This window comes from Neopelma chrysocephalum, unplaced genomic scaffold (assembly GCF_003984885.1).
Source record: "Neopelma chrysocephalum unplaced genomic scaffold, ASM398488v2 Primary Assembly neopelma1_59, whole genome shotgun sequence".
In the NCBI taxonomy this organism is placed as follows: Eukaryota; Metazoa; Chordata; class Aves; order Passeriformes; family Pipridae; genus Neopelma; species Neopelma chrysocephalum.
Window position 1 is genome coordinate 23,690,644 of NW_020897714.1, and position 25,641 is coordinate 23,716,284.

The following is a 25,641-nucleotide window of genomic DNA, read 5'->3' on the forward strand; positions in this document are numbered from 1 at the left end:
TACTGACACCCACCTAGAGTGCAGCCTGTCACACTGGTGCTGGCACCCAATCCCTGCATCTACATTGCACACATTTGAGTTCTCTTCACAACTGCATTAAACAGCTGTCCCAGGTCCATATCTGGCTGCCTGGGGACATGAGAGAGATGTAGGCTCAAGAATTTCTCCTCTCTGTCTCAGCTGCTTGGCTAAAGACTGCAGGACTCCCATAGACCTGCCTCATTTTTGAGTCAATGTTATCATTCAACACCACTTTGCTATGTTACTCCCCAAACCCTCTGGATCTCTGGAGTCTGCTGGAGCAGTTTCCTAGAGCCCTACTTGAGCATACATGAAACAGCAGTTGCACTTGAGATTTCTGAGTAGAACATTTCTGAAACAAAAATGGCATATTAAATTGCTCAGTCTACCTAGAAAAAAGGAAAACCCAGTAGATTTGAACACAGACCAATGTAAACAATACTCCCTCTGAATATAAAGGTATTGGGGCAAGTTCAAGCAACTTGATCCTCACACAACTACAGAGGTATAGAGGAGATACAACCCACTGAATCTATTCATAACTGCTATAAACAAAGCAAAAAAAGTAATACAAGCACAACTGTAGGATGAACCATCACTGAAGTAAATATATTGATCTATCAAAAATGATTGAAGACTGACAATAAAAGGGTTATAAATTCTTAGAAGAAAGTAAAAAAATCACACTACCAACCCACTGAAAAACTCCCACCTACTTTCACAGGGAAAAATGGACTGGAACAATAAAACACAATGGCAGTGCTTGTACATCTTTGATAGCTGCCCCTCCCAAAAGCTGGAACAATCCTGCTATAAACCAAGCAAGTGAAAATGTAAATGCATGAGCAATTGTCTGGGGGATTCAGATGCTTCGTGTCCTGTAGGCAAAGAAGGAAGGGAAAAAAAAAGGTAGGAAAGCAAGAGAAGACACCACTTTTAATATTTGTAATTATTGATCATGCTCTTCTCACCTGGAGCATTTTAAATCCAGCAGAGACCTTCGAGTTAAACACGCAACACTGCCTGCACAGCACGTTTAGCACTGACAGCAACACCTGCTTGTCCTCTGACCTCGGTGCAATCCGCTGCTTCCCCTCCTCCAGCAGCAGGGTCAGCCTGTGGATTTTGGAGGTGCCAGCCAGTGCCAATAGAGCTGCCTGCAGAAATCCAGTGTTCAAAATGGCAAGCTCAGAAGAGGCATAGGACTGGGAAATACACTGAACGCAACGCCCAGAGCAATCCTGTGGGTATGTATAAACACAGCGGTGTATCAAAGGGGCTTTAGGGTCTACTTGAAGGCTTACAAGTATTTGTTTGCATATTTTGGTAGTTTCACAAACTTGATTCTGTTCTTCACTACTGACGAAAATCCAATTGCATTAATTATTGGGCAAAAGCAAATAAAATGCCACTGATACAGAAGAAAAGATGGGTCTGTAGTAAGAATAACTTTAGGTACTTCAAATATTAATCATCCCATTTTGCAATATACTTCTCTGCCTCAAAAATAAAAATTTAAATTATTTTAATAGAATTTAATATTTAAGAGCTAATGCCTTTCCATTTGATGTTACATTACCATCTGACCTACTTTAATATTTGTCTCTGTACTGCACTTGCAGATGTACATTCTCTTTCTCCTGCCCCATACGTAGCTTATTTCCTACTGGTCCAAACAGACAGCCAGTGGACATATAAAATTGTTAGGTAATTGCTTTGGTAACGTTTTGCTTTGGCCCTTCAAACAGAGTATTTCATAAGATGTTCCACGCAATAAAAGGTCCCAAAGAACCAAGATCCTCTCATAATGTCACTCTGAAAGACTCTGCAGCAATTCCCAGTGTCCTTGCCAAAATCCTTTTTCAATGAAATAGATTCCAGCATTGACAGAAAAGCTTAGATTATTGCTGAGTGATAAAATGTCTGCTCCTAGCCCTTACAGAGTCAGAACATTGCTCCCAACTCACTCCTTTTCCTGTAAACTACTTTAAGAGGGCTGGGTATATCTTAAAATTTGCTGTGCAAAACCTAATTTTATTCAATCGGTACCATCATCCAAAAAATGAAGCTATATAACATGAGAGAGACCTAAAAATATTGGGTCAAGATCCTCAAATAGCCATGACTCTATGCCTTTAATGGAGCTACACTGAAATAAACAACAGCTTGAAGGTCCAGACCACTTTTTTTAGGGTTGTTTACATGGGGGAGAGAGGAGATTCTGGGACAAGGCATGATTTGAATCTTTATAAACTTAGACTAGAAAAAACTCCTATGAGAGCACACCCCTATAATGGCTGGGGGAGATGGTCAGTCTTTTCCCTGATGTAGTTTGTGTCATTCCAGAACTGCTGTGTCTGCACATGAGAGGTTTTTTGACATTAGCATAGATGTTTAATTATACCAGTACAATTTTATCAATATGACTAAAATAAATCCTCCTTCAAGACAAGCCTTCAGGTTTAGCCATGAAATTTACTGGAGGGAAAGAAATATTCACAATCCCCAGGGGTAATGGTGGCTCAGCTCATTCCATGCTCCGCAAAATAGGAAAAAAAATAAACAGAGTAACAGCTGAAAACAACTTCTTCTGCAGTGGGGTATACTTTTGCCTACTGCCTGATGAAAACATACCCAGTTCACTACCAGCAGAAGGTCCGACATAAAGTGGACTCTCCAGGGAAAGAAGAGAGGAAGTTGAACAGAGAAAAAGGGTAATTTGAAGTTGGTGCCAAACCAACAAAGAAAAAGGAGATTTTTGTTTCCCTTATTACTAATAAAACATAGTAGACTAAAATTGATCCCCAGACTAATAAGGTAGAGGAAAAACAAAAACCTATATATGACAAAACAATAAAAAAGTAATGAAGAGATTTATGGAATTACATAAAAACCTTGGAATGATGTTAAAATTGTCAGGTCACGTTACTGTTTTCAACTCAAAATGGTTAAGAAAAACAGGGAGCAATAAAAATTAGAGCATGGAGGAAAGATAGCATAGGGCTAAAAAGGATAGAGAGAAGTGAGAGGAAGAAAACAAAGCCAGAGTGAATATTTAGGGGGGAAAAGAGAACAAAAAAGCCTGAATACAGAGCCCACAAGTCAAGGTTGTCAATGTAAAAAAGAAAAAACAGAACAAACCCCAACAAAATGGTGGTACCACCAAAGGATAACAGGCAGCACTTGACAGGAAATGCCTCTGTAGATACCTGGCAAAGTGTAGTCATCCTCAAAGAGGAAAATATGACTATTCCAAAGAAACTAAATAAGAGACATCCCCAATCCCTTCCTGTGCAATGCTTTGGTGTCCTAAGGGGCTTGTCTAAGGGCCTCCCATCATAGGGAGAGAGGGTTTAACCAGCATCTGCGTCCAGAAGCTCCTAGCAGATGGACACAAGAAGGGGACAGAGCCATGGATGCTGCAGCCTATGCTCGGCTTGCAGACAACAGGCACACACAATAGGCAGTTTCTTCTCTGCATCCCTCTCCACGCCCCAGTGTGGGATATGTGGAAAAGGGAAATCCCTATTGCTTGATACTTCTCATGGCACATGACAAATAATCACAAGCTGCTTCGGGATTTCTTTGGGCTGCCAGAAAGAAGAGTAAACTGGCAGGAGGGAGCCACCTGGAGAGGCAGTAACTTGACTCCCCTGTGAAGTGTTGGATGACCAAGGAGGGCAGGAGTTGCTCTTGAGTTGAACATTAAAGTTGATCTGCTTCAAAGTCTGGTAAGAAAGGGAAGGACACACACACACACATTGAGAGTAATGATGCATTTTCCTCCCTCTATGTAGAGTGAGGGGAAACAACTCAAGAAATTCATTTAAAAATTACCATGTGTGGCACAGGGAACACCAGTTCATAATCAGATACATAGTGAGTGAAGTCAGAGACCATTAATAGCTACTGAACGTTACATATTGCATGTATCCACTTCAGGTTTGCATCAATACTTCTGGGTGCTGTAGGAAATTCTAATGAAAGCATTTGATATGCACAGCAAAATCTACAATGCTGTTGTTTTCCCATACTTTCTAGTAGGATTGGTATACTGAAAAAATGCCTCAGATTTTCCAATCTTTTAAAAGGGCTTCCTCCTACTTCTTTCCAAATGGTGGAAAGGGGGGGAAATTACAAGGTGGACTTTGCAGCCTGTTAAGAAGTTTAACAAATACAGGTTCCAGTAGATAGTGAAGATGGTAGAGCAAGGTGAAATTAAGTCTAGGAAACTAGTTTTTGTAAATCAGAATATTTCCTCCCCCTTCCTTGAATGAAGATGATGCAGTCTGGTATGCAGGTGCTCATCACAAAGGTATAACATGATAAGAAGAGGCAATCTGTTTAACAGTCTCATTCCAAGTCCTTTAAAATGATAATTTTAAGCATTAATTAGCTAAGAAGCAGGCATTAGAGATCAAAGATCACCTGTGCTGTATATTAGCTGTAAAACACTCCTTGGACAGCATGTTTTCAAAAGAAATTTCACTTTTCAAATAATCCTAACCTGGAGCTCACAAGGACTGTGCTTTAAGAGCTAAATGATGCATTACCAGTGTGCAAGGAAACAAAGGAAAGAAGAAACACTTCCACAGGAGCAAATGAAGGTAAAACCTTCTCCCAGCCAAGGCTGCTACCTGAACACGCAGAAGCATACCAAGATTTAATCAGGTTCGTCAAAGGCTAAGATATGGTACGAGGGCCTGCTCTCTGCTTCCACTGTCAATCCTAGGAACTGAAACAGCTCTGGCCACTCTCACAGACCCTTCCTGTGTCCAGCCAATGCTGTCTCGGTGGAGTCGTACCAACCAGGAGATTTTCCTCTGCACAAACAGCAATTCGCAGAAGCTACAATCACAGCGGTTTCCACGCACTGTAAACACAGAAACAAGCATCAGGAACACAGTGCAGGTGACAGGCAATGTCCTTTGCTGCCTTGCCAAGGGCACATAAAATCTTGTCTGTCTCATAGGGTTGGATTTCACACTCTTTCCAGAGGTATAAAAGATTACACCAGGTCTTTGACTTACATTGGCTTAAACAGCTGCAGTGGAGTCATGGAGCAGTCTTCGATGGAGGAAAAACAGGGAAAAGCCCAGCAGTGAGCACATGCCTGCAGCTCAGCCACTCCAGGGCAACATCTGGAGCCTCAGGGTGTGAGAGCTTGGCACACAGAAGAAGTTACCACTTGCACCAAACGTTTTCATCCAAATGGCTTTGCCTGCACTGAGGGCTGGGACTGCGACATTTTCATGGGCCTTTGAGTCTGTCTGTGAATACATAGACCACAACTGTCCCTGGACCTTACTGGGACAGCAAGAGGCTATAGTAACAAATCAAGAGCCATCACAGATTACACAAGCTCAAGTTGCACAGTTCTCATAGGAGGTCACAGTCCACACATTAGATTTGTCTATGGCTAAGAGCTTCTCATTAATGAATTCCTTCAACATTACTAGTAACTAAGCATCAATTTGCAATGTTCCAGAGACCTAAGTACATTTGAAACATGCCAGAATTAAACTAGTCAACTAATTTACCATAAATTTTGCCAATAAACTGCAGCCCACAGGTCTGCATATGCAGAATGTAAAATACTCCATAATGACCAGGCAGCCCACAAAAATTATCACAACTGTAACAGTAACACTAAACTCCAGTTCTCAAAACAGAGTGGTATGCCACCTTTTGGGTAAATCTTTAGGCATCAGTCCCATAGAAGGCTATGTTTTTAAGACAATTAGCTCTAGAGGCAAGAGGAGAAACTGATGATGATATACCCATAAGTAACTCACAGGACTGGTTCCAGCAGCTTGATTTAACCATTGTAGCTAACTATAACCAATACCTAATTATGGTTAAGTGTGGGGATTCAGATGGAGATGTAAGATTGCACTGTGTCTTCTGCCCTGGAACTTCTGCCAGGACTATTGCTAGGATTCATTTCTTTTTTTAAAAGACAACTTGAAAAAAAATAGAGTACTATTAACAAATTTTAGAAGTTATAATTAAAAAAGAAAAAAAAAAGCAAGGAGGGGTCTGAAAGTTTAATTTAAGAACACTAAGATTCTCCTGTTGTTCTGTCTATTTTTGAGGTAGTATTTTCCATTTCAGAGAGAACGGCTAACACATTTCACAGAGCAGCAACAAAATTGTCTACATGCAAAGAGAGGGTGGGGAAGGAAAAAAATATTTTCGTCCCCATTCAATTCTTCCAGATACAATAGAACTAGGTGTTTATGTGTACCAACAGTAGTAAAAATATTTTTAAGGCACAAATGCAATTGGTTCTTTTATGGCCCTGATTCAGCAAGGTAGACAGACTTCTGCCTAACTTGAAGCATGTTGACTAGTACCATTGACTTCAATGGAATTACTCATGTGCTGGAAATTTGGCACATGTTTAACGATTCTGCAGTACTGTATCTACAATTTGCAGGTATTTAAAGGAAGAAAGAGATAACTCTAACTCACAACAGTAATTCTGGGGCTGATCAACAATCTTGTAGAGTCAAAGGACCTTATCACAACACATAAAGGAGAAAACAGTGAGAAGAAAATAAATCTTGATAAAACAAATCTTGATGGAATATGAAAGATTTGACACTGGCAAAAAAATCTATCACTCTTTAAGGAAACAAAAATCCAGGCAAGTGAGACTACCAAAACTCCCTATCAGGTTACACATGAAACAGAGATTATTAAGACCTACAGATCAGCAACAGGAAGCTTGTTTTTCCCTATCCTTGCCCAGCTATGATTTTCTCTAGCTGAAATATGAAAAATAAATTCTTTAAAATATCAAACTAAAGGAAGGACCACAAGAGAGGTAATAAGTTCATTAGACCCCCCAATAATAAAGAGAAAATAAAACAGGATAAGATTGTTTCATAAAAATAAGGTTTTTTTTACATGATCCTTGAGAAACAAAGATGAGAATACTTGTCCTGGGATTACTTTTTCCACAGAAAGCAGAATAAGGCTAGAAATAGAGAGGTTAAAAAAACCTTTGTGAAATTAAAATAGCAATTAAGGCACCGTTTCTTCAGTTAAATTAGCCACATGATGAAGACATAGGCCACTCCCTGCAGGAGGACATCCTGCTTTATTCACCTTAGGTTTGTCCCAAGGTGTTTGATGAGGGCAGAAGGAAAGAAAAGGCTTTGAAAAAAGTTCCATAAGCCTAAATCCCAGAAGCACGTCTCTCTTCCATCCCCAAAAGGGGAAAGCTCCAAACCCTCAAAGTGACTAACCAGTGTGCCTCAGCTCTGATGCAGAGGCCAGAAGCAGCAGCAAGAAAAGACTGTTTCTTGTTCACAACTGTTTGGTTATGGACTCATCTGCAGAAATGATAACTAGTACCATCTGTGACAGCATTTTTTAGGGAGAGGAGAAGTCAAGCCAGAACAAAGTCTGGCTGCATAGACTTCTGAAAGCTGTCAGCTGCCTCTATACTTTACAATCACAACTCACCCCAGACACATTTCAAGTTAGTGACTGGCTCCATGATCTATCCTAATCATTTAAACCACCCAATCATTTAAGTAACCAGGCTTCATCTTGGTTTCAATAATAACTTATTAGGAAATCATTTAAGGAATATTAGGAAGTCTTTAAGGAAAATGAAAAAAACCCCAAACAAAAAAAAAAACCAAACAAAAACCAACAAACCATCACCCACAGATCAGACACTGAGTAATCCTACAGACACCTTAAGAAAAATTGCCTATCCTATTTTAAGCTGCTTTCTGTGTAATACATAAAAATGTGCTGAAGTAACCCATTGCAAAATAAGATAAGTCTTTATACAGAAATGTAGCTCCATTCACATCCATGTTTTCACAAGATGCTTGAGGAATGCATGCACCTTGACCTGCTTCCTGTGGTGCTGTGCTGACTCTGGTATGCTTATGCTGGAGCCCAGCAGAGGCTCAGCATGGGCAGATGCAGTTTGCTGATGGTGGTTTTATTGGGATTGAGAATGGTTTACAACTGAATCTTGTCAGAAATGTTCTCATTAATTCCTCCCCACATTTAGAAAATGCAGATTTCGATCTTGTTGCCTCCCTTTCCCAGTTCACAGCCTGACAACCCTGAACTCCAACTTCCCAATTGTTTTCTGCATTCTAGAGGTAGTTTAATTCAAACTCCATTCTCTTGCTACTTCTAGATCCACCTCTTCATCTCTGCCTTACTTGTTTTTGCCCTTTTTAGAGCTTCTACTACATACATCTTCAGACTTCTCACAGCAGGTTGAAGTTGAGTGTTAAAGTGAAGGAAGAGTAAGTAAGAATAGGGTTTGACCTGCTGCAAGCTGTTTCCGATGCAAAACAACATGAAGAAAGAGTGTCACCCTACAAATTGCACTGAATTTTAATCTGTTCTCACTCTGATTATACACAGTGAGGTCTGTGTTATGAACTCTTACACTCTTCCCCACATCCAAACGCATTGCTATAATTGAAGGCAGAATAAGTTCATTCATCCCAAAGCAATCCCCTGCCCACTTGGTGCTGTATCGAATTTTGTACCTTCACTGGTAGTATGTTGTTGGGCCAAGAATATATTACTTATTTTGGTAGATTTCTTTAACTCCAAATCAGCCATACATGCTTACAGTGCTGCACAGTCACAATGATGCAATTGCAGTAGAGTGGCCAAACACATATGAAATGTCTTTATGAAGTAAAATTAACTCACTGTCTCTATACCTCTGCTCACATTGTAGCAGTTGTTTTTCTGATTCCATAAAATAACCTCTTTATTTCTCCTCTTCAACTCAGAAGCTTTGTTTCTCTGTCTGCTCTCACCACTTTTTTTCGATCAGTAGCCATAACCTACAATTGAAATGGAACAATTGGATATGGTGGAGGTGAAAATAAAGTATCAAAACATCAATATTTATCTAGAAGTAAGTGGTGTAAGTCACTAATTTCCACAGAAAACAGGACTACTCTCCTGCAAAACTCTTACATGAAAAGGAGAATATTCAAGGCAAATCTTAATAGGTATCAGTACATTGTTTTCCAAATAGGATATTTTTCAATTTTACTTTGTTATGGAGAAATAGCACATATATTTGAGAGGAAGCATTTTTGTAGAAGGTACTCTGAAACTATAGCTAAACCAAAGACTACCAATCTGTTGAAGGATCTCTTCAAAAGTCATATCAGTGGTTGGATTCTCTGTTGAATAGAAATGCTTCATCTCCGAGCTGTTTGTTTCTGCCTTGGCCTCCATCTTGGGCCACCTCTGTATGAAAACAGACAGTTTTCACAGCACACACTCACAACTGATGACTATTTGCATTGTCTCTCTCTATAAAATACCAATACCATCACCTATCCTTTGGAGTCACACACGGGAGCGAAGGGAATAAAAAGCTTTTGTGACCTACAAAAGCCTTACTTGAAATAATTCTCTACGACTTCAGGCCTTTTGGAATGGAAGGGGTATATTGTTTTGACTTGATTAAAGCTGAAAAGTTGATTTGACATCCTGTTGTCAAGGAAACCAATTCACACACAAAAGAAAACAGTTGTGATGGTATCATTCAGACTATTCAAGTGACCTTAGAAAGAAAAAAAAGGCTTCAGTTCCAAAGATTTGTATTCAACTCACTTCACCACTGTAGAAATAAAGATCATTGCTCTTTATGCTTATTGCAAAGCAGTTTTCAATCTGGGAAAAGAAAAATTCCACATCTTCTTCCATCTGCCAGATCCAATACTTTGCTGGGACTATACACATAAACACACCTACCATTTATTTGCCTATTTTAAAGGACCACAGAAAGAATCATACAGAAGACTTATGGGGAAAGAGAAGGAATTTTTTTAGTTGACAGGACTATGATAAATATCCCCTGATACATACCACACCTATTGAACAGCAGCTCACGAGCCAGGTTTTAAAACATCCTCCTTCAACTACACATAGACCTTACCTCGAACACAGCATTGTTTGCATCCAGCTTTGTTTTCCTGGGAGATATCAAGCAGCAGCATTTTTTTTTTGCCAGCCTCCTATGTCCCTCACAAACTGAGTTTTCCACGCATGAAATAAATGAAGTATACCTGTGCTCAATTTGCTCATGCTTCCTGCCTACAGAATCCAAAGAGGCAGAGCTGTCCTGGCTGACCACTACCACCATCATCCAGCTTTGCAGTCCGTGCAAGTCTCACAGAGGTTTCATTCCCTAACAGCTGTGAGTAGATTGGAGAAATGAAACTTTCTAACTGCTCACACACTGTAATTATACATCTCTTTCTCCAATGACACAGCCTCTGCCTGGCTGAGTGAGCAGACAGATGACTAAATAGCAACTTGTCTCAAATTCAGCTCAGGAAAAAAACAGGCATGATATTAATAAGGAGGGAAATATACTGAGGAATGAATGCCAGTGTTCTCACATTATTGTCATTTAAGGGCATCACACCAAAGGTCACGGAGATAATATGCCTCAGTCATTTTCCATTTGTTACACAACATACAAATTGCCACAGCATTAATGAATATCTTTTCCCATTCCTGGCCAGCCGAGACACTGTATTATTTCCTCTTAGACAAGCACCTAACCCTTGGAATTCATTATTTCCATCACTTCTTGCAGCACTTTGTCCTTAGGGCTGAGCATAAATGCCACAAGGCGGCTGTGACTGGAGCATCAAATGCTTCATATGCTTGAGTCTGACTTCTTCCCGCCAGAGCTTTTTTGCTGGAAGAGCATACAAAGCGTATTGGTATCTTTTACGATCAAATATGTATACACACAAACATTCATATATGCTCTTTTACAAGTGTCTTAAAGCCCTTGCAGACCACAGGGGGGAAAAAATTACATTTTCTGCACTTTGTGGATATTGCTTGATAGCTATATATTGAAATAATAGTTATGCTACAAATACCAAATAATCACAGCAATAGAAGCTACCACAAAATAACTGCATTTCCACTTAAAACGATGACAACTGGAAAGTAGTTCTTGGAACAGAAATGACATTCACAGAAACATGGAAGGGCTTCTATGAAGGGATATACTGCTTAAACCCTTCTTACTCCTAATAAACTGCTGAGATAGCACAGCTGAGCTATATAGAGAGGAATGCCTCATTTCTAATCTATACTTCATTGTATTTTAACTTGAGAAATTTTGCATAAATACAGATAGCAACAGCTGAACCAAATTCCTACTATTTCATAAACTAAATGAGGGTTTTTTTAAGATGACAAATTATTATTTCCACTGTTCACTGTAAGTATAAAGCATATGCAGATGAAAAGAGAATATTGAAGGTTGGTAGCTTTGTACAGTTCTGAAAAGGACTAAACTTTATGTGCATAATTAAAATAAGAAAGAGAAGAATGAAGTCCAACACCAAATGATGAACTAAAATAAGGCAAGAGTACTTGCTGCATGTAATCAAACCACCTCCACCTCTGTCCCCAGGCTGAAACAGTGCACTCAGAATTTTAATGAACATCTTCTCTTGGTATTTTCTCCTCTCCCACCCAACAAACTCAAACAGCAAGAGCCAGCCAGGAAAGAAGAAAGCTGATGGCACTGCTAAGCTTACCCACAAACAGGTCCATATTCCGTAATGAGTTTTGTGTGGTTTTCCCAAAAACCCTGGAGAAAAATAAAAATAACAAAGTGGTTTAGAACAGTACTTAACAGAAACTATTACTCAGTGTTGCTAACACTCACAAAGAGCTCTGAACCTCATCCAGGGGAACCATGGCATTAACTCATAGTCTCACCTTTCTCCCATTGTCCATATGTGCCGTGCATAGAGTCCAGAAATTACGACTGAAAACGAAAAAAGATCTCAACCCAAAAAAATACCTGGAAAGCCATGAAACGTTTTCCCCAAGGTTTTACACTCCAAAATCTGTTATCGTTTCATGATTTATTTTTTTAAACTAGTTTTTTCATTGGGGTCCTGACTCAATTTTTTTCAGATACGTAAATGGATGGAAAAACTGACAGAGAAATTAACAGAGAAATTAATATGTGACTTAATGCACAAAAGAGAAACACAGGGAATGTGGTGAGGTCATCTTGATTTGGTTTTAGTCACATTACTTAAAAAAAACATGCAAATCTGCTAAGTCGGAGTTTAGCACAAGGCAGTCACCTGAGACACACTGGAGAATAGTAAGCAGATAAATTTTAAAACATTTTTGGAATATTTACTGCATTTCATTGTCATAATTGATGCAAATTGGTAGACATTTATCTAAATAAACCTGCCACTATACTAAATTGTTAGTGTCCTAAATGGATTCAAATTGATTAATCTAAAGAAGGTGTGCAAAATATATCCCCAAAAGTGAACATAAAAAAAATCTGCTTTAATGAAACTACCATATTTGAGAATCATGCTCCATTGTGTTTGTAACTTGTCTATGGAAAAGATAACACATTTAACTGCATTAATCTGCATTTCTTTCAATTCAAGAAAGTCTATCATGATCTATCTTCATTTCTAAGAGAAAATTTACTAACAAAGTAGAATACTTATGCCTCATATTGAATCTTTCTTATTTTTTATGACATACAGCAGGTATTAGCTCACACAATATGAAGTGCTGTAAGTACATCTACTGCTGACATAAATAAACAAGACCATGAAACGTGTGTATGCTTCAAGAGCATTTTACCACACTAAGCACAAGAAAATCTAGTAATCAGAAGTAGTTATCTGACCTTGGGTGCTAATTTACTGCTCAAATCAGTAAAACACTTGCCACCACCTACAGTCCTCCTCTCACAGAGCCCCTCAATTCTGTTTCATTTTTATAGTATGGTTGTGCTTTTTATTTTTTTTAACCCTGGACTTGTAATACTTTTATTCTGCAGGACAATATGTCTCCAGTTTAGAGGCAAGAACTTCAGGTTTTTCTTTAGCTACAAAAAACACGGGATGATGTGTAAGAAAACACACTAAAGATAAAATTATGAAAGAGGTGAATTAGATGACTGCCTGAAGAGAATATGCACTGCCTGAAAAGAATACATATTCTCACATGAAAAATTCTTTATTACTAAGCTAAGCAGAAAAGCCTCATCCATTAGCACACAGAAATGAAGGTGGACAAAGCCTTTGTAATGACACAAATACATACAGCTAACTCAAAAAGGCTTTTATCTGCAGACACCATGGGAGGGGAAAAGGTACATACACATTCACACCGACCTGCATTTTGCTATAGCAATACTTCACCCATTGCAGGATTTCAACCCGCATTTGCCATGATTTCAGCATTACAAAGGTTGTCTACTGCCTTCCCCTGCTGATGCAATGGGAAATTCTGGAGCCAGATTCCCCCAGCGCTATTCTCCAGGCGATCGTTTAAGGCTGAGTACAGCAGGCCCAGCTCATGGGCGCGCTCTGACCACTCTGCCTGGGAGAGCAGCTCCGACCTGCACAAACAGAGCTGACATTTGCAGCCACGCTGAGGCACCAGCACGACACAGGGCACCGCTCGAGGTCACCGGGCACAGTCAAACAAGGGGTGCAAAGCACTGTTGTATCACAACTGTATTGGTTGCTGAGGGCAGGGGGACTTCCAGCCCTGTGAGACGATTCCAAATCAGGTCTGTTCTCCAGCCCACTTTCCTCCTAGCCTGAGCCTTCAGTGAGGACACCCCACACAACAGCCTGAACCTTGCCTGCTAAACTGTGCTTTGGATTGCAAGCACGCACATAGGTATTGCACTTGCTGTACCCACCAGCTGCATTCCAGTGAGCCAGCAGGATATTAACATTTTGAAAAAGCCTAGGCTTTAAATGATTCAGTGAAAAAGCCTTCCAGAAAGTCAGCTTCTTGGAATAACTGCTCCTGGCTCACTACAGTAGAGGGGTCAGGCAGAACACATTTCAAATCAGGTCTGTTAACCAGTAACTGGTTTTTCACCTCCAGGACTCCTAAATGATTGCACTGGCTTAAAATTAACCACACTTAATTTTTCTTCCCCAAAGTGAGAAGTACAAGCCTGCAGGGTGGGGGGAGAGAAGAAGTTGAAAAGTACCTAGGTAGAGACTGTGAGAAAGCATCCTCAGGAATAAAAAACGCCCTCATTCTCTACACTCCAGGACACTTTCTTTTATGTCCTGCACCACTATACACACATACTCACCACTACCTGTCTCCACTGTTCACCCCCAGGACCCCCTGCTATCCTGGTCCCCTTCACAGGCCTGGTAAGCCTTGGGCTGCCTGGGAAAGACAAGCACACACCGAGTCCTGTGAGGCTGCAGTGTCCAGAGCACGGGAAAGGCAGAGAGTACATGTGCGTGCATCCCTTACAAGCCAAGGCACACATTTCAGCTGGAGGAAGCTGGAGTCATACGAAGGTGCCCGTGTTTGCTTTTGACAGCCACAAGGAAGGCCAATGAACCCGCAGTGGACTCAGAACACAGTGAGGGGATCTGCCACATCCGCACAGTTCTGCCAGTTTTGCAGCATCATCCCTGAACACATCTTCCAGCAGACAGGTACCCTGAAAACATCCTCCTCCTCCTATGAGTCATGTTTGAAGCACAGCAAGCCTTGTAAGTGCTTTTGGTAATGTATATACACTGGCTGAGGTTGGTCTGCTTCAAGGCTTATTAGTGCAAGCTTGTCCAGGTTTATAATTGCAAATTGTACTTGGTATGTATTGTATAACTAAGCACCTGCCCATCACCAGCAGCTGTTTTACAAGAAAATGGAGGTAGAGATCACCTCTCTTTGGCTGAAGATAAACCAGTGGATAAATATAAGAGGAAGAAAACTCAAAAATGGTACCTTCTAACTTGTACCCAGTGGCTTTAACAGCCCTAAGACAGGAGTTGTAGCAAAGCAATGTGGCTTTTAGGTAGGCAAAAATCAAGGAAAAATGGAAACATGTATTCTGATTTTTTAAGAAAACAGAAGGAAACTGAAAAGTAAAACAACACACAGTATCATGAGATGATATCATGTGCACCAGGAGGAACTGTAGCGCATTAAACAGTCACTCATAACAATTAAAAGCATAGTCGGTAATGCGTTCCAAGTCCAACAAGTCACTTAGCTTTTTCTTTGTTTGGAAGCTGCAGAATATGGATTGTTATCAACAACAATTCAGAAAAGGGTCGGGCCAGGGGGGACGTGTTGCAGGTGGCCCATAGAGTGAGGTACCAGCCTGATGACAGTTCATTATCAAACGAAATAATGCAGGAGTATGAAAAGCTTCTTTCCCTCCAGAAAGCATATTTTACAGCATCTGGTATACCATAGAAACAGCAGCTCAAGTGGGGGGACTGCTGCACACCCAGAAGGCTTCTTTGTTTACATGGCTGGCAGTTGCCTCCCTGCAGGGAATTTGCATTCTTCCCTTCCTCTGAGCATGTATCATCAGCTGCATCTGTGGGTAGAACCACTCACAAGGCCAAGTCCTGCCCTCAGATACAGGTACAATCCCTATGGAAGACAACAAGATTTGGGTCTGCATCAGCCAGAGCAAAGTCTGGGCATTGCCAACCATCTGTCTTGAGATATCATATGTTGAAGCTTCAGCTTGAGCAGCATAAATGAAAGGGCTTCAATTGCTCAAGTATCCCCTTTCCTTTTCTTAAATAGACTCTGCCACTCCAAGACAGATACTTCAGCAAATTCCTCCTCATTGAATATTCACCTTGCTAGTTCCTCACAGCAAGGAAAAAATCTGCAGCAATGTCATCTTCTCTCCTTGCTGAAAATGGGTTTAGGCACTAAGCCAAAGTTTTCAGAAAGAGGCAGTATTTCAGAGAGTAGCAATGTGTTTTGATTTTTGGGGTGTTTAACATGAGGCATGGGCAAACTATTCCTATTAGTTGCTCAATACCTGCAGATCTCCTGGCTGCAACTGGGAATTGACTCAGATTGAGTGGAGGATGCTTTGAACATTTCAGCGTGTTGCAGCTGGAAAACAAATCATGTGGTTTATGAATTTAGCTATAGTCCTTAAGGGTCACTAGACAAAATGGTTTGAAGAAGGCCACAAAGCTGGGATCCAGCAGATGCAGGTCCCTGACAGTAACTCAAAATTTGGACTCCAAAAAAGGGTCCTGGAGAATGCAATGATGGTAGCCCTTGAATTTTGTAGCATACTGAATGCCACAATAGCTACTGCGCTCTGTGGAGGTGGATGTGATGAGCCCATCAAAATTCACTGCAAGTGGGAAACATTACCCATGCAAGAACAGCTAAGGGAAAAGGCTTCTTTTGTTGTCCCTTTCTGAAAAGTATCACATATTACCTGATGTCAGTCACTTATCAGGACACCTGGGATTCAAACTTGTGGCTCAGAAGTCAAAGATGCCACATCCCACAACTAGTCCTATATATGCTCCACCCTCACCACCCTATAGTCAGATGTGATGTTCTGTTTCATTGTGATATTAATAACCACAGTAGCATTGTTTGATTGCACACCTCATATCAAAAGATTTAAAAATCTATACAATTACTTATGGTATAAAATGGCAATGAATGACATTTATGGATCAGCTTTTTAGTATTCAATGGGCTTTACATGTCTTTTTTCCTTAGACCACCTGAAAAAAACCCAATTGCTAATAACCTAGTACCCAAAGGGATTTTTTTTAACACAAGCTAACATTTAATTAAAGCAACTTTGTATCAGTCTGCAGCTCACTCTGAAGGAATGACCCCAGACTGTACATCATCTCCAGTAATAACCCTACTGAAAACACTAGGATGCCAGCAGACAAGAGGAAGAAAACAGCATGAACTTCTAACCAGCCTGATTCTGAGCTATGTACATAGTTTGTTTCCTTTGATCATTACCATTAATGGTTGCCCTCTGTGTGTAATTTGGTTTAATTTATGTGTATGTCATTTCAGATTTTAAAAAACACATATAGCCCTTCTAAATTTATTAAAAGCAGCCTTCGTACCCTTAACAGTTATTAAGAGAGGTTAGTGTTATGTAATTAAGTTAATCCTCATCTGTAAAGGCTAATTAACTAAACACTAATTGAATCTGCATATGAAAATTTGGACAATGTGTTCTCATTACACAATTAAAAAAAATTACCTGAACTAAATACCAAACAAATTGTAAATTTCTTTCCTTCTACCTTTTCAGGTCTTTAATAGAAACTAAGTGGGCAGGTTTATTTCTGTGTGCTGTATCAGTTCCTGCTGTCCATAACAAAGAGCTGTTGTCTCACTGTTCAGAGAAACTGCTCGAGTCCTTCCCTGGAAGATGGTTGTTTCCCTTTTTGCACAAGCTCTTTCTCTCTGCCCTGACCCTATGCTTTTTATTGCCCTCTTCTCCTTCTGCCATCTGTCACCTGCCCCAGTCAGAGAGGCCAAAGGCTCTTGGGTTCAAGTCATATCACACAAAGGATAAGAAAGGATCCAGATATCACCTCAATCAATAGTATCACCCAAAAGGATCAGATGGCACAATACAACTCAGTCATGCTGATTCAGCACCCCAAAGCCTGCATGCAGCCAGCTTAAAGCCACCTTGGCAGCTCTGGCCCCCAAAGACCACTCGCCAGTGAAGTCCTCATCTCAATCTCCTCTGCCTGAGTGTGACTGCATTACAAAAGTAAGACATATTTTGGACCCTTTGCAGCCTTTTCTTGATACATTTACATTTTATAACAGTCAGATTTCCAAGAGGGAATTAAGAAAAGCACAGCATCCTTTCCGGTATTTGCTGTTTCTCCCCATTAACCAGGTTAATGGTTGATTCTAATAGGCTGGTAACTAAAGGGTTGGAGGGAGGGGAAGCCAAGCAAGTAAATACACAATTTCAAGCCTGACCTCAATAGTGTGCAAGATTTCTCAGTGTGTGGAACACACACAGTCCTCAAATTTTCCTCACAAACCCCACCATATGTTTTTAACATTCGAGTCATAAGCACCTGCACTGCCTAAGTGGCATGGCTGGATGGAGCAGCTCCAGCCAGTCAACAGTCCCTCAGGCACCACACCTGGCCCACTGGTACCAACATGGCACCCTGCTTCGCAGCAGATACTTAAAGAGGATCACGGGAATGGGAATTGGGATACACTCCTTGCTATCTTTCCTCAGGAAGATAATATATTTTCTAGGTGAGGGAGCAATGGAAGATGCACGCAGATTTCAGTAATGCATTTGGTCTGGTGGCTGGCAAACAATCATACCCGAAAGGATGAAAATCAGAATCAAAAATGAAATGCAGTAAACACTGAAGGTGCAGGGAAATGAGTATGGACTGAGTAGAAAGAAAAGTTATAGGCAGGAAAGGAGGAAACCCATAGTTTTCTCAAGGGTCAGGCCTGGGAGAAACCTTGTTCAATTTTTGGAGAACTGAGTTTGGCACAAAAGGCTTCAGTGAAGTACACAGTCCTAGGTTGTAAAGACAGATCCTCTCCTTAGCAGGCAGAGAGACTGAGATTGTCAAATCAGAAGAACTGGACAACGTAAAGAACCTGAACAACTGCAATAGAGGAGAGTTTTTAGTTGAAAGCAAAGCTTCGTGCCCTTAGAGAGACTACGTTAACACCAAGAATTTCTGCAGTAGTAGATGATTGTTTGAAAAAAATGAAGAATGGAAAAACTTGGACGGACACATTAACCACAGGATAAAGATGAACAACAAGTATGATGGAAACTAAGATGCAGAATATCTGGGATATGCTTTCTCTGGAATGCTGCATGTAAATCTGATGAGCCATGTTCAAAAGGAATGAATTAAAAATGGAACAAGTGGAGAAAAGGGTTACAAGGATCCTCAGGGAACAGAAGGCCTGTCTTACAAGTCATAATTAGGAGAGTTCATTTTAGCTAACCAAAGGTTCATTTTAGCAGACCAAAGGGAGGAGACATGCTTGCTGTCTATAACCATACTGGGAGTAATCACCAGGGAGAGAAAAATATCTATTTAATATAAAGGCCTACATTACTAAAAGATCAAAGTAGTATAAACTGGCTGTGGATAAATGTTGCTAGAAATTAGACAGACATTATTGATTATCACAGTAGTAAGATTTTAGAACAGCCTTCTACTCAGAAGAGTGGGGACAAGATCCTCAAGAAGGGTTTTGTGGCACAGGAGACAAGATGTGGATACTTAGAAAAAATGAACTATAGTATGAATAACCCACAGCCCACCTCCACCAGTCCTGCAAAGTGATATGCAGTCACTTCTAGAATAAGAGGGAGTCTTCTCGTGGAAATTATTTACTGCACTTTCCTATGTGCACGCTGCATTCACACTTCTAATTGATTCAACTTAATTTTACAACTCATTCTTATATAAATATGGTCTCATACATTAATTTGGCACAATGAGATTCTCGTTTTCTGTCTTTCTCTTTTCCTCAATCTTATTTCACTTCGCAAATTTCATTTCCACAACATCTCTGAGATGGTAAACGCCCACCTGTCACAGGTGGGGAGTTGGAAGTACACGAGATTCAGCAATTTGCCAAATGCCAACAAGAAGTCAATGGCAGAGCCAGAAACAAGCTGAAGTTTAACAGTCCTCCTCCTTGGTAGCTTACAAAACTGTTCTTTCTCTGCCACGGAAACACAAGACAATATATGAGAAAGGAAATGAATATCAACAAAGTTGATCTATTTCTGAGCTTTCGGACATATCACATGCCTGAGGCTTTGAAGGAAGGCAAGAGTAAAAGAACCCTACATACATGGTTTACTCTAAAATGCTTTAAATAGAGGGAGGTTTCTTCCTCACCCAGCTATTAGCTTGAGATTCAATTACTCTTATCATAGTATGCATAGCTACAAATGTAATTAGTCATAGAATTATCCAGATCCTCAAATTATTCCAGCTGCTGTATTCGACTCCCTGATTCTTGCAATGATGAATTCTTCAGTCTGATTACACTGGTTAGAATAATATTTCTTTTTATCTATTTGAAAGTTACCTGCTGTTAGCTTAGACCTTGTTTATATCTGCTATAGAGATATAATTGCAAACTTACTATTTTTATTAGAACTATTGTCTAGATAACACTCCTGCTAGGCCCTTATTTTACTTCATAGTAAATGTCACAGAAGACACCTATTCAGGCTTCTAGGAACCTTTATCAAAAACAGAAAACATGTCATTATGAAGACATGCACAAATAGAAATACAGTTTGTTCAATGTGTGTTCATGAAAGGCTCCATATGAGGTCTTACAGACTCACTGCAGTTTCTGATCCTGCTATAAACATATATTTAAAATAAGAAACTAGAAAAAAATGTAAAGGAATGATGGATTTATTTTTTTACTAGAGTATGTAATTTCCACGAAATATCTTCTGAATTTTCTTCTTTCCAAACTGAGTGTACTTCTCTCCTACACAATCTCTACTTACATGTAATTCCACTAGATCCTAACCACCTTTGCTGCCTTTCTTAATATTTCTACATTGTCAAATTACAACAGCAAAACAGAGGATCACAGCACTTTCTATAGGAGGGAATTCATTGTGCAATAGAAGACCTTTGCAATGTGGATTTTCACTGTGAGCCCAGTGTCTCTCAGATGGATTAGCATAAGCATTCAGCACATCTTACTAATGGTGAATGAGCTTTAAGAGTTTTCTCTGCTGGCCTCCCTTAAGAAAAGCAAAACAGTAATTGCATAATTTAAAGAAATGGAAACAACTTCTTGTAGGACAGACAGACATGCTAGCTAAATCAAAGGAAAACAAATATTTGGGGAACACTGTTTTAGGGGGCAACTAATTGGTATTTAGAGAAATGAAAGTTGACTTCTTTCCCTAGAAAAGAAGACAGGGACTCTTTCCTTCAAGGAGTTTTCCCACTTCAGAAGAGCATCTCCTTCTTTTTCAGACCCATCAACAGCAGATTCCTTCAAACTATGAAAATGTAATTTTAAAGGATAAAATATATTAACTGAAGCCATTGTGCAACAATCTGTCTTGGGTGCCATAGAGTGTAAACAGACTTGGAAACACATTTTGGAAACATTACGTGTCCACCTGAAAATCTTGCATCTTCACCTACAGAATTAGGATGACAGTGGTTAAGCTTTCTTTTCTGATGCAAACCCTGGGCCATCTCATACTGCTTAACACATTAGTGCCTAAGTAGTTACTATTTAGACAGGTGGGTTTCAAGAAAACCTCATCTTCAGGGAATCAAGATTACTCAATAAGTGGGTGATAATATCTTGGTCTCCTCAGAGACGCTGCCCTTGTATAGTGCTAGAGGTCTTTGCCATTGTTTATGAACTGATTAAAAAATCAATGCCACCTAATTATCTGCGACCAATGAGTTTGAAACTATGAAACATACATCTGGAAGAACTAAAGATTATCACAAATTCCAACTGTGTTCAGCTCCCAAATTTTGATCTTTTATTGTGATGAAACTAAGACACAAAACAGTGCCCAAACCCAAGCATTAGAGTGCTGCATCAAGCAAAGAGACCTGGAAAGAGCATTACATGTGACAGACATTAATCATGCCACTTAATGCATTACTGAAAGATACTAGGACTATTTCTGTATTTTAACATAGCTGGACAAGCCCAGGCTTCCTCTTGTCTAATTCCCACCTTGTATGGATGCAGCTCTCAAGCATGAAAAGAAAAAAACGTCCCTATAGATTGTACTGGCCTCTGATGCAGAACAGAGCTTGCTGCTATCTGCAGCATGGACAGGTCAGGCATAGGCATGACAGCTCCCTTTTTACTACCATCTATCACATGGCACCTCTGTAAAAGCCACAAGGTTAAGGGCAGGCACGTCAGCTTGACACACACGAGCCTTGAGGTGAGCCCATACATTGGGCAGGGCATGAGGGGGCACGTGTATGCAGAGTGACAAGCATCTTGGCCCTAGCCATGGGAACAAACACTCAGTGTGCTTCATCCTGGTCACAGACTGACAGGCCACCAGGTAGGACAGGCCTATCCTAGACCACTATGGACAGAGATGTGCTGTAAGATCTTGTGCAGAACAGAGTAGTTTTATTCCTTCAGGAATAAGACAAGCTGCAGCCCCTATAGCCACATTACACCAGGCAGTTGACTTTTCAGCTATCTTAAAATAATTATTCCAACAAAATTTTCCTGTTTTCATAAGGTAAGTTACTCTTCGTGTTCTGTCCTGAAGCCAAACACTGTTTAAGATCCAAGCCACCCATACTGTAGCTGGTAGCATCTGAGCATGGAAAACAGAAACATTAGAAGCCAAATCAGGCCTCTCTGGATCAAGGGATTAAGAAGAGGCAGAAAGAAACAGTGCCAACCCCTGCGTGGGCTGGAGAGAAGACTGCAGAGAGCAGTAGGAGCTGAGATAGCACAAGGAAACTAAACAGGAGGCTGCAGTGAAATGAGAATTTGGAGCAGCTCTAGGAATCAGCAAGGCCACTGGCCAGCACCTAGGGCAAGCACAGGAGGTGCCAAGCAGAAGCACAGTCACAGTTTCACTGTGACAATTTCATAAACCAAAGAGCTCAGGTTTGGAGATGGGGATTGAATTGGCTCATATCAACCATTCATTTCTGTTTCTAGATCATCACGCAGGGCTGGATTCTGCAGCAGCATCAGAAAAAAAACACCTTGTCAAACCATCTGGGCTTTTTTTTTTTTAATGAATCTGCACATCTGCAAATATCAGATATTTTCCAGAGGAACCAATGCATTTAGCTGCCCTTTCATAACTGAATTCATCTGCACTCAGAAAAGGAGAGAGGGGCTTGGCATCCTCATTCAGTACAGCAGTTATGCAGGACTAGATGCTTTGGCATAAGACACAAAGTTAAGAGCAACCACTGCTCCTCCCTCTCCCTGTAAATTAACCACATCTCAAGGGGACTGGGCCACTGGCAGAAAGTAACCACTGCCAGGGATATAAAACAATTCTTCCATCACATTGTCCCCATAAAGCAACCACCTGGAGGGACTTTAGAGAAAAACAGCACAGTCAAGCTCCTGATGAAGACATCATCTCAGATGGAACACTGTCAGCACTCTTGCACTCTACTGCTTTTCTTGTGTATACAATATACCTATACTCTACAGAGTAGAGGGTTTGCACATTCCCAGCTCCAAGAGAGTCACATTTTGTAGGTAGTGGTTCCAAAGCAGGGGCTTTCTCCTGGAGGTCTTCAAAGAAAAGGAGACCCCTGTCTGGTAAACAATAAGAAATCAAATTATGGGACATTTGAAGGACGAATTCTCTCCAGAAGTAAGAATTAAAATAAAATTATGCACATTTAGAAGAGGTGCTAAGAGTTTAACCTATCTGACATCAATGTTTGTCCTACAGAAAAAGGGCAGGAGGAGTGACCATCAGAGAATGTGGCATCCACCCATGCCCTTGGAAGTAATGGGGCATTCCACCATACCACTGGGAATAGCACAGGCCACCCTGTGAAAGCCATGGAGAATCTTCTTTCGGTGCAAGATTTGGTAGCAGTGTACTCTCTCTTCTGGCTGATCTCTAAACCCAGCCCTTGGTCACCAGGCACATCAGGAAATACTGGCATGACCAGAAGGTGAATGGACTCCAGAGCTACATGCCAGGTCCCTGAGAGCTTTCATAGACACAGGACAGTTTAGGGTCTGCTTAAACTTCATGGATTAAACTGGGGTTCTTTTCATCACTTGTGCTGGCTTTGGCTGGGGTAGAGTTAGTTTTCTTCACAGTGGCTACTACTAACAGTGGCTATGTTTTGGATTTGTGCTGAACACGGGGTTAATAATATAGAGATGTTTTTGTTATTGGTGAGCAGCACTTACATAGAGCCAAGGTCTTTTCTGTTTTTCACACTGCCACACTGGCAAGGAAGTTGGGGATGCATGGGAGGTTGGGAGGAGACACAGCCAGGACAGGTGATCCAAACTGACCAAAGGGATATTCCATACCATATGACATCATGCTCAGCATATAAAGAGCAAGGAAGGAGGAGGAAGGTGGGAACATTTGGAGTGATGGTATTTATCTTCCCAAGTACCTGTTATGTGCAATGGGGTCCCGTTTTCCCGGGGATGTCTGAACACCTGTCTGCCCATGGGAAGCAATAAATAAATTCCTTGTTTTGCTTTGCTTGTGTGTGGGGCTTTTGCTTTCTCTTTTAAACCACCTTTATCTCACCATATGAGTTTTCAAGCTTTTATCCTTCCGGTTCTTTCCCTTATCCTGCTGGTGGGGGAGTGAGTGAGCAGCTGCTTGGGGTTTGGTTGCTGGCTGGGGTTAAACGACACTACCACTCTAAAAACTTGGCCTCTTCGACATAGATTTGGGTCAATGCCTCTTTTTAACTCAGGATAAAAATTACAGGGTTGATGTGGAAGTAAAGTAAGAGCAAGACCAAGATGAAGAGTGTATATATCTAGTCCTCAGACTCTCCTGCCAAAATTTCAAGTTAAAAATGTTATACGTACACCTCCCTAGTTATATGTAAGAAAATATCTCTATATATTCATAACAGCCTCAGGTTATTATTTATATGACAATGTAGGATGACAAGAGAATCAGGTCCCCCAAAATACAGTCAAATACCTCAGCTCCTGTGGAACAAGTAATTCCTAGACGATGATAGATTAAATTTGATTAAAAGAACAGATATGAAGCACTGTCTTTAGAGCAGGGCTCCTCTCTCCCACAAATCCTTAACACAGTAGCTGGACATCCAGTTTTTGTTACATGCCAAAATATTTGTGCCTTGTAAAGAAAGAGGCAGGAGAAGGAATGTTAATGACCTCTTTTTACAGTAGCCAGTTGTCAGAGGAGGTGGGAGAAAACAACCCACATGGAAAACAATTGCCAATTTGTGGTCTTGACCATTTAAAAATGGATCCCAAAATAGTCTGCTGAATTGTTTCACCCGGAGCAAAATTACCCATGAATACATATGCATGCACACAAAAACAACATCTCTTGACGCAGTGCTGATGGTGACTGCAGTCAAGGAAGAAGCGTTATTGCATTCCACATTGTGAAAAGACCACAATGCAGTAATTATTCTGAAAGGTTTTCACAAAGCACAATTATTAAGCTAACATTATCCTATTATTGTTTGTTGCTATGGAGATAATATAATCAATATATTTTCTGGATTGATTTTTTTAATACTACTAGCACATTGCACAATATAGCAAGATTTAACTCAATGCATTAACTGATTTTAGTTTATGATTGGCAAAGTCTTGAGGCAATAGATTGCAATCCATCGCACGCCTATTATTCTATCAAGACACTTAATGTCAAAATCTCTGCTGCAAAAGCAAGTTTACTTGTTGAAAATGAGAAAAAGGATAACAAATTTCTCTGAACAGAGGCAATCTTTTAAGCATGAATTTAACACGTATTTCTATTTTCCCTAAGCCAAACTAAAATTATGAGACTGACTACAAAAGTAGTAGAAAAGCAAGTTGTGTTTGAACTCCCAACTTAAGATGCTTATTTATTCCAGTGGGGATGTTTTGAGGCATTATCCTCCTACATGTAATATAAACTTCTCCTGCAGCAACAGGGGACTCTGGGAAGGTGGCATCAATTGTGGTACTGTGCCATAGCCCACTGGATGCAGATGCAGCCCACAGCCTTTGTCGCCACCTCTTCCTGCACAAGCTCAGAGGAGTCACTCGCTACCTGCTCCCATG

General features: G+C 40.4%; 1 protein-coding gene across 8 annotated transcripts in view; it reads right to left on the bottom strand.

Annotated features, from left to right (window-relative positions):
• TBXAS1 (thromboxane A synthase 1) overlaps nt 1–25,641 on the bottom strand; it is a 248,880-nt gene that overhangs the window by 139,417 nt on the left and 83,822 nt on the right. For 4 of the 8 annotated variants that reach the window (XM_027680497.1, XM_027680495.1, XM_027680496.1 and 1 more), the window contains one exon: nt 11,598–11,650. The exons of 1 other annotated variant lie outside the window; for it this stretch is intronic. In XM_027680497.1, coding sequence (XP_027536298.1) covers nt 11,598–11,650 — 53 coding nt within the window. Of the gene's footprint in view, nt 1–8,732; nt 8,752–10,097; nt 10,119–11,597; nt 11,651–18,338; nt 18,402–25,641 lie in introns of those variants that run through there. 3 more of the 8 variants (XM_027680502.1, XM_027680503.1, XM_027680499.1) reach the window with 3 other exon arrangements.